The sequence below is a fragment of the Diceros bicornis genome, chromosome 11, assembly GCF_020826845.1.
Source record: "Diceros bicornis minor isolate mBicDic1 chromosome 11, mDicBic1.mat.cur, whole genome shotgun sequence".
NCBI lineage: Eukaryota > Metazoa > Chordata > Mammalia > Perissodactyla > Rhinocerotidae > Diceros > Diceros bicornis.
The window spans coordinates 20,183,574-20,196,249 of NC_080750.1; the positions used below are offsets into that span (position 1 = coordinate 20,183,574).

Below are 12,676 nucleotides of genomic sequence, written 5' to 3' on the forward strand. Positions count from 1 at the left end.
TAAACGAACTTGCTTATTTGCAAATTAGCAAGTCTTTCTTTGGGAAGGACTCTGCTTGTGTTTACCACATCAGTTAGGGCCTTGAAAACCAATTGAAGTGCCCTCAGACTTTGTAAGCAGACTATACATATACAGTTATTTCTGTTTAGAGCAAAGTAGAATAAACAAGAATCTCATTGAAAGACTTTTACACATTGACAACTTTACAGCTTGCACCATAGGATCTCAGAAAAGGTGTGAAAAATATTTAATACTTATTACTGTTACCCATGTATTACAAAAATCTGAATTAAAACTGTTAGATTTACTTTATATATATATATATACACACACACACACATGCACAAATATATACACACACATATATTCTATTTTGGGGACATTGCAGTTTCTTTTTAACTGCTTTCATCGTCAATTTTCTGTGCAAAGTCTGATTTATTCTGCTCAGAGCTGTATTTCATTAAGTCATGGCTGCCCTGGAGATAAAACAAAGTTCATTTAGTGCAGCAGCATTTCACATTTTGCTCTGCTCTCAACACATTTCATCAATGATCCTTCATTTACACTTTCTGGTTCAGTAAATTTCCTTGTAAAGTAATATTCCTTTATAAAAGCTGGATCTGAAAAATCCTGTGTAGAAAGAACCAACCCACTTACTTTATGGCATCTACAGAACAATTTATTTGAGGATGGAGAGCCCTAGATTAAATTGGAAAGATCGCCACTTGCTTCCACAGAAATACAATCTCGTTTTTTCATGACAGCATCTCGAAGTGTATTTATACTATCACCTTAATAAAGAAATTTATTTACCAAAAAAAAAAAAAACTGTTAGATTTAATTCCTTTTTTAAAATAAACCTTTTATTTTGGAGCAAGTGTAGAGTTAGAGAAAAGTTGCAAAGATAGTACACAGAGTTCCCATGTATCCTTCACCCAATTTCCCCTGATGTTAACATCTTGCTCAACTGCGGTGCATTCATCAGAACTAAGAAATTAACATCGGTACAGTACTATTCACTAAACTCCAGACTTTACTCGGATTACGCCATTCCTTTACTTATGTCCTTTTTCTGTTCCAGGATCCAATCCAGGATATCATATTGCGTTTAGTCATCAGGTCCCCTTAGTCTCCTCTGGTCTGTGACATTTCTCAGTGCTTTCTTATTTTTCATAACCTCGATCACTTGGTTAAGGTAATTCTGCCAGGTGTCGTCACTGTGAAGTTACTATTTTTCACTTTCTGTACTCTGTTCTTTGGAAGAATGTCACTAAGTCCAGTCCACACTCAAGGGGAGGGAAGATTAAGCTACATCTCCTGGAGTGAGGAGTATCTACATATAATATTAATTTCTTTAATTTTGTTATTAATGAATAATTGTAATGAAAGGTTGGGTTTTTTTGTTTTGTTGTTGTTTTTAGTACACCCCCCTTCCTTCTAGTAGAACTAGTTTGAGAGTACAGTCTTTATAACTCTGTTAAACTTTCTAATGCATTAAACAACTATTCTCTTGATGCTTAGCTAAATAGGAATTAATCACTGGAGTAAGAATAAGGAACCATCTGGGAATACTGAACTGTGGGGGCTTAAAGGTAGCGTCTAGTTTTGCTTCCTATGTCACCAGTGCTTAGCCTGGAACCTAGCGAATAGAGGTCATTGGAGACATCTTCATTTATTGCCAGGGGATGGAAAAGTACAGAAGTACAAGAGCTGTATCTAATAAATGTGTAAGTTTCTCTACAGTTTTGACTCTGTCGGGCAGGAGGAAGGGAACTGACATTTATTTGGCACTTACCATGCCAGGCACATTATTTTATTTGCTTTTGATAACAGCCCTGTGAAGTAGCTATAATCTGTTTCCTAGAAGAGGAAAACTGAAGCTTATAAAGGTAAAAATCTCAGTAGAACAGAATTTGAACCGAAGTCTTTTTGACTTCTTAGTTCATTTTCTTTTCTCTGTACATGCTGCCTTCTTTTGCAGAGTCTCTTATGTTCATTTCCCTGTCTTTATTCCTGTCTCTCTTATCTCCTTTCTTTTAATTTCTTCTTCTTTTTTTTTTTTTTTTCAAATTCTTCTTTCTCTTAAAGTGGGGTATTTCTTAAATCTAGACATTAAGAAAATAGATCTCATTCATGCTGGTAGAAGTGTGAATTGGTAGAGTCTTTTGGGTAAAGGCTCATATATACACATACATGTAAGGATGGTTACTGTATTGTTGTCTATAGGGGCAAAAAAAAAAAGTGAACTTCAGTAGATGAATGACCAAATGAACAACATCCCTGATATGGACCATTAATGGAGCGTTTAGGGGTTTCTAAATTGTATTGTTAAGTGATAAATGCTAAAGATAAGTATATGTATATATACTGTACTTTTTCAAAACAAACAATGACAAAATAACCCTATATGTGTTTTTATATGATTATAAGAACATAGATTTTTAACATCATTTATATCAGTGAAAGGTAGGAAAGGAAGATGACATGTATGATAATGATGTTCCCATTTATGTAAAATGAGTCTGTACATATGTATACATAAAAGGATGCATGAAAGTACAGTCACCAACTAGAAATCTAGTCAACATTAATTCCTTCCTCTCTCTCATCATCTCATCTAATCAATCTCAATGTCCTGGTGATTTTCAAGCTTTTCTCAAACGTTTTTCCTACTTTCCATTTCTCCTACCATTGCCTTACTTATCGTCTTTGCCTGGACTACTGGAACAGCCAGCTAACTGGCCCCTTGTCTTGAGTCCTGTCTGCCTCAAATTCTTCTTGCATTTTCTTGTCAAAATAGTTCTATCCAAGGATGTCTGACATGTAAATCCTCTACCTTAAACTCTTATTGATGCCCTCTTACCTACGCTACAAAATCCAAACCCTTAGCTATGGTCCAGAAGACCTTGCAAAATTAGGACTTGACTACTTCTCCTGTCATCCCCCCAGCTCGCGAATTATGCTCTGACAACTGCGCACTAGCTTTAGTTGTCCACGTAGACCATGGAAACTATCCATCAAACCTTTGTTTATGCTGTTACTTCTGTGTGGAATTCTCTTCCCTTCTTCCCCCTCAGCTCCCCAGGCCCCCTCCCCGGTCACTTATTCTTTTAAAACTCACTTCTGGAGTCTCCTCTACCAGAAAGTCTCCCTTGACCTCACCCTCAACCCCAGGCTAAGATGACCTCTCTTTAGTACCTACCATGTGTATTGTCATGAATTCTTTCTCACTGTCTCTACCCCACTAGACAAGGGATGGAACTGATGCACTTACCACAGTGCCTGGCACTGTTTGCTCCAGGATCGACTGTCACCTCCTGCGGCCCCCCACCTTCTTGGATCTTTAAATCATAACCAAAAAGTGGTTTTACATTCAAATTTTAGAGCATAAGATGAACCATCTTTATGTTTAGCAGAGGGGAAAAATGTTTCTTTGGGGTCACATATCTCTAATACAAATAACATACCAGATTAAAAGGGTGAAATTATAAAGCACATAAATTTCATTCATTATTTGATATAGATCCTCATAAGTAATTGTATATAATCATGGCATTTACATTGTGCCATTTTAAGTTATGATACATTGTTATTGTGAAAATAAATAAAGGAAACCTCACTTAAAATGGAGTCGGGAAGCCCTGAAGGGAGAATGCTCATCAAGTACCACTTGTTGCAGCCTGCATAACCAGCAGAAAGGAGGAAGATAAGAATTATTTTGACAAGAGAGGACATTTTTCACTTGAGAACTTCATCTCCCGCTTTTAAATAAAAGAAGGAAGATCCCTCCCTGGCCAGCAACAACGCACTAACCACCGCTTGCAGCCAATGAGAAATCACCACAACCTCACACTCTTGTTCTTCTCCAATAAACTTTTGTTCAAAACAACCCTCCCCAGTTTCCTCCTAAAACCTAATAAAAGCTGACCTTCCCTTTGTCTCCTCCAACTTGCCTATAATTCACCATAGCTTTCTTGTCCTGAATTGCAATTCCTCTGCGATTCCCAAATAAATTTAATTTTGCTTTTATAATTTGTCAATTATTTTATTTAAGGTTGACATTATCTAAATTTTTTATAGTGGAACACAGTTATTTAGACTCTCTCATCAGAGTAGAAGTGCAGAGTTATTGAATACTGATTTGTGTGGGTACAGATAGGTGTGGTTAAAACAACTGATACATGATTAATGACCTGCAGTGAGTGGTGCTGAGCGGCTAAAATGATGCCACACACTGGGAACCAACAGGTTTTGATATTTGGGGCTAGTTATGCCTTTTTTTTTAAACCATTTATATATAGTTGAAAGTTCTGTATTAACTACCAACCACAGGCCAGAGCATTGGTTAGTTTCAGAGTTGAGTAAGAGAATAGTGCATTTTCTGGATTAATTTTCACAGTATTTAGATAGAGACATTTGAGTTTTAAAAGAACTAGAGTTGCTAATGAACGCTGCAGAAAACAGAAATGTCTTCTATCTGATTGAACGATTAGAACACAAATTATACCGTTTCACGCCAGGATATTACAGCTCATGTTTCTGAGAAGAGTCTTTCCACATTTTAGTTTTTCCATTGTAACCAGTTTTGCTTTAAAGAATAGCAGTTTGAAAGGTAAACTATTCATAACATTGAACAGAGTAGAGCTTGTGGTTACGTTTCTTACTTTAAAGTGAGTATTTTTTTAATGTTTTCTAATGCTGTTTCAATCATTTTAATAGCAATGATTTTGTTTTTTTCAATGGCCTACTTCCCAGTTAAAAGTTTTTTTTACAATCACATGATGAATTATGTAATATGTGGTTTACTTTTCCTACTACAATTATTCATAAAAAGTTTTATGGAAATTATAAGCTATGGAAGTGGTCATTATTAACTGTGATTATACAAACTGGTTGTTTTCAGCAAAGATTTTAGTTCATGGCGAGGTGAATGTTTCCTTGAAAATTTATTGTATAAACAAAGTCTATTAACGCTAGTAGGCTTTAGCTCTCATTTTAACTTGACAGCCATGTTGAATAATTTCTATGCAAATAAGGTGTTTTTATGTATAGTTTCAAAATGGTTTACATCTGTGGATATAATTGCATAGTTAACTACTAATGTAAACTATTGTCCAGTGAAATTGTCTAAAGTGAACAATAACCACACAGGAGCTAAATTAAATTAAAAAAAAAACACCTTAGATTTTAGAAGAGCGCCATCTCTTTTTTTATTTGTTTTCTATCTCTATGCCTTTTTGATTCTGATGGTGCTCAGGGCAAGCTGCCCCAGGAAGCACCACTCTGGTATGCGGATTATTTCGAGCTGAAGACAATAAGGACTCAGAGAGCTCAGGAAAAATATTTGAGTTTCCCCTCCCAAACTGCCTAAAGAATTTAAAACCAAAAAAAAATCTGTTTTAGGAAGGGGTTATTATCATGACTGCTATAAAAGATAATTTAGGATAGAGGTTACAATAGAAAAGGCACCAACAAGCCCATCTTATCGGGAGTCCTGTCTCTCTGGCCACATTCTTTGGATGGCCCTGCGAGGAGTTGCCAGACAATCATTTACATTTATAAGGGAAATCTCCATTTGTAAAGGTATCTCCCTCTCTGTTTGGAGAAGAGAAGGGGGGTGAGCTCATTTCTAGTAACTTATCAATGTGGAAGATGAGGACTTGGGGCTGTATAATAAACCTTACTCTTGTTTACTGTGCTTTAGTGGTAATCTCCTGTAACTGACTCCCCCACCCCCAAAATCCTCCTTTGTCATTGGCTGAAAATGATATTTAAGACGAGAATTTCTGCTATTGTGTGGAGAAACGCAGTGTCCCTGCTTTCTCCCATGTATACATGTTATTAAACTTGGTATTATTTTCTCCTGCTAACCTGTCTTGTTGATTATTTGGCCAGCCAGAAGAACCTTAAGGGAAAGGGCAGAGGGAGATTCTCCCTCTTCCCCCGACAGTTTCCTTTCCTCCAACTCCAGTTCTTCAAAGCTCTACAAAAAGCATCCTATAGGAAATAATGTTGATGCTCACAATAAGTTAGAAATAGTAAGGAGAATTTGAAATAATCAAAGAATTTTCACCCACCCTCCACCTCCCTGCGCCCCATCCCCCACACTCACCCCCCTGCCAGAAAGATATAACTGTTTTTCTTATGTTTGGCTGCTGTTCAGACTCTTTTCTCTTTCTCATAGTGACCTGGAGCCTGAATGGCTGGACAGTGTGCAGAAAAATGGAGAGCTGTTTTATTTGGAATTGAGTGAGGATGAAGAAGAGAGCCTCCTTCCTGAGACACCCACTGTGAACCATGTCAGGTTCAGTGAAAATGAGATTATTATTGAAGAGGATGATTACAAAGAAGGAAAAAAATATGAACCCAAACTCAAGCGGTTTACCAAAATTTTAAAAAGTAAAAAACTTTTACCTAAGCGCTACAATAAAAAAAGTAGCAACAACAGTGGCCCGGTGTCCATTCTAAAGCATCAGTCCAATCAGAAAACAGGAGTCGTTGTCCAACAGCGGTACAAAGACGTGAATGTTTACGTAAACCCCAAAAAGCTAACTCTCACCAAGGCCAAAGAGCAGCTCAAGCTTTTGGAAGTACTGGTTGGGATTATCCATCAGACCAAGTGGAGCTGGAGAAGTGGAAAACAGGGCAGTGGAGAGACGCTTGTGGTCCGTGGCCTGCTGCCAGGAGGATCTGCCATGAAGAGTGGTCAGATATTAATTGGTAAGTGTCGCTAGTGAAATCAGTCCTTGTTTGTGGAGATACGTGGTTAATGATGCCGTGTCAGAGAGGTGATCAAAGCAGAATTATATCCAGAGTCAGCAGATTAAGGACTTCTTGATGATATTCGGGACAGTAGTGAAATTGTTAAGGATGGTGTACTGCGAGGCACGGTGTTCTTAAAATAAGCACTGTAGTGCATTGAATATGTGTGTGCCTTGTTTAGGCCAGGTAATAGCTTAACTAATTTTTGAGCTTTGAATTTTATAATTTTATTTCATCTTGGTTATATTTGCTGACAAGAAAAAGAAAATAAGTTGATTATACAGTGATAATTTAGGTTTGAATGACCTATACCCAATAACATGATACAAAAATATATAATTTATGAATAAAAATACTTTTAAATTGTATGTTTGCACTTGAGTACACTAAGTTCTTGGAGTGGTTTTAAACCTTTTCATTTGGCATATTCAGCAACAGTGGTGTTATACATAAATTTCCTTTTGAGGATGCTTGTCATAAAATATCCTACCAATTTTCAGGGAAAAAATAAATCCACAAGTTATTCTAAATATACATATTTTGTCTTGCTGATATATTTTAATCATACATTATGTTGGATATAATGCTTGAGTTAGTAGCAACCTTATTACTTAGTTAAACATAAATTAGATGTGAGCATATATTATTAATGAAACTTAAAAGTTATTAATAATTCTGGGGCCAGCCCCATGGTGTAGCAGTTAAGTGCACACGCTCCGCTGCTGGCAGCCCGGGTTCGGATCCCGGGTGCGCACCGATGCACCGCTTGTCAAGCCATGCTGTGGCAGCATCCCATATAAAGTGGAGGAAGATGGGCACAGATGTTAGCCCAGGGCCAGTCTTCCTCAGCAAAAAGAGGAGGATTGGCATGGATGTTAGCTCAGGGCTGATCTTCCTCACCAAAAAAAAAAAAAAAAAAATTAAAAAAAAAGTTATTAATTCTAAAAGCTGACAGCCTAAGAGATTTAGATAAAGGAACTTTTATAGGTACTTTAGAAACATTTAAAAGTATTTCTTACTGTAAGTCTAAATTTCATTTGTTTGTTCATTGATTCAACAGATAATTTTTTGAGCATCTGCGAAGTGCCAGGAATACAAAGATTACTCTAATGATCCTATTAGTCCTCTTAAGGAGCTCATAGTGTGGTGGAAGAGATGGGTCAAAAATAGGCAGACAGTTTCACACAGTGTGATAAGTGCCGTGATAGGGGTTTGCAAGGAGGAATCAAGTAGGAAGAGCGTCTGTGCAAAGTGTGTGTTCCAAATGGTTGCAACAAGATCTCCACATTCTCTTCTTACAATGTAATGTCGATACTCCTACCAGGGAGTTACGGACTTTGTGTCCCGTCCCCCCTCCTTTGAATCTGGGTGAGCTGTGACTACAGCTTAAGTGGTACTGTGTGACTTAAGAGGTGGGATCATAAAAGATGATGCAGCTTCTTCCTCGGTACTCTTTGAACCCAGTGGCCATTCTGTGAGAAGGCCAGGCCACATGAAGAGGCCATGAGTAGTGTTCTGGCAGGTGGCCCCAGACACCCTGCAGCATCAGCCGCCAGACGTGAGTGAAGAAGCCTTCCAGATAACTCCAGCCCAACCACCATCTGGCTGCAACTACATGAGGGACCCCGAGTGAGAACCTCAGCTGAGCCCAGTCAACCCCAGAACGGGAGAGATAATAAATGATTGTTGTTGTTTTAAATTGCTGAGTTGTTTGGGTGATTTGTTATGCAGCAACAAATAACTGGAACAGAAGCTAATGCATACTTACATTCTCTCAGGTCCTCAACATTCTTTTTTGTAAAATGACAGGATTGGACTAACATATCTCTAAGGTTTATTCTTTTAGTTCTGTCAAGGAGGCCAGAATTCCTTCCTGCTTGTTGCCGACCACCATAATTTTAGGATCTCAATGATAGGAAACTCCACTAATGCCTCATCTCTATACTTACCTGGGTCCTGTGCTCGAAATGCCTGTTTGGACTGGGTCGTAGACAAATCTCTAAAGTCCTTTTTACCTTTTTCTCTTGAAACCTAGTGAAGAGGTGATTATGGCCAATGAGCCTCCTATTCCATATGTCCTTTCCCCTGATCCTCACTCCAGTCTGCTGAAGCTTCTAGGAATACCAGTTACCTCTAGGCCTGATCTTTTTGCGCCATCTGTGTGGGAGGAAAGAGAATAAACAACAGAGAGGAAGAGACTACCATGGTTGTCCTACTGTTTATCTTTAAAATAATTTAAAGATACACCAGATGCTAGTAGTCTATTTTTTGACCTGAGTGTGGTAACATGGATTTGTTCACTTTGTGATAATTCATTATATTGGACCCCTACAATTTGTGCACTTTTCTGCATGTGTATTAAATAGCAATAAAAATTAGAAAAATCAGGCTCATGATTTCAATTTTATAATGAAAAAGTTTATAATTTACTAAGAAGTAAAAAAAAAGGATTTGTCAGAATAAAATGATATTTCATCCTTGGCGCATAGCAAAATGCGTGGCTCATAATAAGCCCTCAAAAAACATTTATTGAATAAATGCATGAACTATGTAAAAAGAATATGTACAGGGAGAACAATTAGAAATAAATTTTTAAAACAGAAGTAAATATAAATACAGCAAAATGCTAATAGTGTCGGGTTACTGTGGGGTCATTTTAGGTGATTGTTTTCTCTACTTTTTCAAATTTTTTGGTTTATGATTGTTTTCTGTATTTTTTAAATTATATACTTTGAGAGTAAAGAATGGACTATTTTAATGTCATAGTGGGTTTGCCAATCCCATGAGGTGTTTCTGTGATGGAAATTTATCACTTGTTTCTTTCATAGTTGCATTTCACGCTGCAGTCTGGCTGAACTGTGAGGTCACCCCATAGGCAAGAGGATCATGAAACTGTCCCGGTAACACAGTTTGCTAGGGGTGACTTCTGCCATTGTTTAGCTGGAAAATGACCTTTTTTTGACTAAAGTGCTTTGGCTGGCACAGTAAGACTGGTGACGCTTTTCCTTCTTTCTTTTCAAGACAGCAGAACTCTATTCTACTCTGATTCTTCCTTGCTGGGGTCTTGGGGCTTTTGCTGCCTTTCTTAGTGCCATTTTTGCTGTTCCTGCTGCCAAGGACTTGCTTCTTTATTTTTTATATTTCTATTTCTGACTTTTTCTTAAAGTTTGACAGTCAGCTGATAGCTCCCTGACTACCTGTGGCCAGGCCCCATCCTCAGACCAGAACAAATGAAAGTCCTCCTTTTATCTACATCCTAGAAACTGCATATCACGTTGGTGACTTTTTTTCAAGATAACCCATCTTTGGTCATTTTAACTTTTTTTTTTTAAAGTAGTGGAAAGGATGGGGTTAGAGAAATCACACATTAATGTTCTAGTCATGCATATCCCTGTGGACCATTTCTGCTGAAGAATAAAACAGTTTTTATTTCAAGCTCTTTTTGTATAACTTTTAATATTCTCACCTCTGATCACTGAATTGATTTGTTTTGTACACACTCATGCTAAGTTTCTCTTCTGAATTTTTTGAAGTTTCTTTTGTTTACCTTTAAAAATCTTTTCAATTGAGGTATGACATCTGCAAATCTTAAGTGTACATTCATTGAATTTTGACATATGTATCTACCTATGTAACTACCACCCGTGTAAAGATATAGAACATTTCCAGCACCCAGAAGGCTTCGTGGTGTCTCCTCTCAGTCAATAGCCTCTCCTGGAGGTAATCTTCTAAAAGTCACAAATTTTCTATCAACAGAGTTGATTTTGCCTCTTCTTGAACTTCCTATAAATGGAAGTATATGGTGTTTATTCTCTTCTGTCTCTTTTCTTTAGGTCATAATCTTGGAGAAATATCCATGTTGTCACTATGTAGAATTCCAAAGTATGAATATATACTATTTATTTTTCCATTTCACTGTTGACGGACATTTTGGTTGTTTCCAGTTAAAATATTTGAAGTGCTTTTTTAAAAAGATAGATTGGTTTTTATGAACACCCAATGTATGGTTTTATTCTCTTATATTTTGCATGTTGTTATTTGGTATACATTTTTGTTTTCATCTTCTGTAATACTTGTAGCATTTCTGTTTTCTTAATGAAAGTAACTACTGTGTTCGTCTGTCTCTCCTCTCTCACATCATTTCTTTCCCACATTTTTTAGCTGCAGTGCTTGACCCAGTAGTAAAGAAAAGAAACTGAGTCAATGAGTTCATTGGAAAGAGAATTTTAGAGTTTTTAGGCCTTTCTAGAGAGATTCTGATGCAGTTACTTCCTTCTACAGATGAGCACCAAAAGGGTTACATGATTTACCCAACAGACAGCCAATGAGTGATAAAGCTGGGACCTGTGTGTTCTGATTACCAGTCAGAGAACTGTTTCACTTGCCAGGTGGCTCACTTGAATGAGTGGGGGAAAATGCCAAAGGATTTCTCTTTGAAGCAAAAACAAAAGAAATTATTTAATCCTTTCAAAATGTAATTTGGTGATAAGTATTAAGCTACAACAGTGTACCATTTAACCCAGTTAATCCATTTTGAGACATTTATCCTAAAAGAAGTAATCTAAAACGGATCTGCATACCACAGCCAGCAGGTCAAATCAGGCCTAACACTCCTTTGTACAGTCTGCAAACAGAGAATGGTTTTTACCTTTTTCAGTGGTTAAAAAAAATCAAAAGAATAATATTTTATGACATAGAAAAATTATAGGAAATTCAAATATCAGTGTCTACAAATAAAATTTTATTGGAACACAGCCACATTCATTTATTGTGTATTGCTGCTTTCAAACTACAGTGGCAGAGTTGAATAGTTGTGACAAAGACCACATGGCCCACAGAGTCTAAAATATTTACTTATCTGACCCTTTACAGAAAAAGTTTGCTGACCCCAGATGTAAAAGGAGGAAAAACTGCGCATGGAAATTTTTATTGAAGCGTTTTTTAGTAATAATAAAAAATTAAAAGCATGAAAATGTCAAACAAGGGTATGGTTATTTAAATTATAATTTAACACATTTATATGTTACTTGACTATTAAAATTATAGTTCCAAAAATTATGTAACAGCATAAAAATTCTCGTTATTTGAGAGGTTTAAAAGGATGAAATCCTTGATACCTGATTTGTGTGAACATAGGTGAAGACTAAAAATTATTTGCAGAAATAATCATGGCTATAGTGTTGGGGTCATAGGTAATTTTTCCAACATTTCTGTAGTATTATTTTCTATTTTAATGAGAAATAAAAACCTTGCACTAGTTTCTTATCCAGCATAATCAGAGAATGTGATATTTTACTTAATCAAATGTTCTGAATGATAGTTATAATATATGAGCTACCATTATTCAAGGACTTCTAGAATGGTAGGTTGGGAGTGACCCTCTGTATTATAGATGAGGGATTGATATTGACGCTCAAAAAAATACAATAAAATTCATTCTCTCAAAACTTAGGAATTTATCAGTAAATGCATTGAGAGTCAATGCATTCGCTTGAATGTATAAAATGGCAGAATGGTAACTATGTTTCAAAAGCCAGATTCTCTCTCCCCTTAAGTCAAATTGGACTTAATTTAAATGATCAATTTAAATTCATAGTCTGATCCCACCCCACTGTTCCATACATACGCCCCAGTCCTTCTGTGTGTAAATACTCCCTGCTAACAAGACTGATTAATTTTTTCCCCAATGACCTCCAAATGTGCCTTGTATATGCATCTCTGTTCTTTAACTTTCACGGGTCCTTGACTCTGGTTTGGTGCTTAGCCAAGATTGCTTTGTATTATTAGGTGAGTGTATTCATTTTCTATTGCTGCTGTGACAAATTACCACAAATGTAAATGTTTAAAACAACACAAATTTATCATCCTGTAGTTCTGGAAGTCAGAAGTCTAAAATGTTTCTTTCTGTACTAAA

At 36.6% G+C, this 12,676-nt stretch overlaps 1 protein-coding gene across 4 annotated transcripts in view; it reads left to right on the plus strand.

Moving 5' to 3' along the window:
- Nucleotides 1-12,676, plus strand: part of INTU (inturned planar cell polarity protein) — a 77,252-nt gene that overhangs the window by 7,786 nt on the left and 56,790 nt on the right. For all 4 annotated transcript variants that reach the window (XM_058550026.1, XM_058550028.1, XM_058550027.1 and 1 more), the window contains exon 2: nt 6,185-6,720. In XM_058550026.1, coding sequence (XP_058406009.1) covers nt 6,185-6,720 — 536 coding nt within the window. The remainder of the gene's footprint in view (nt 1-6,184; nt 6,721-12,676) is intronic.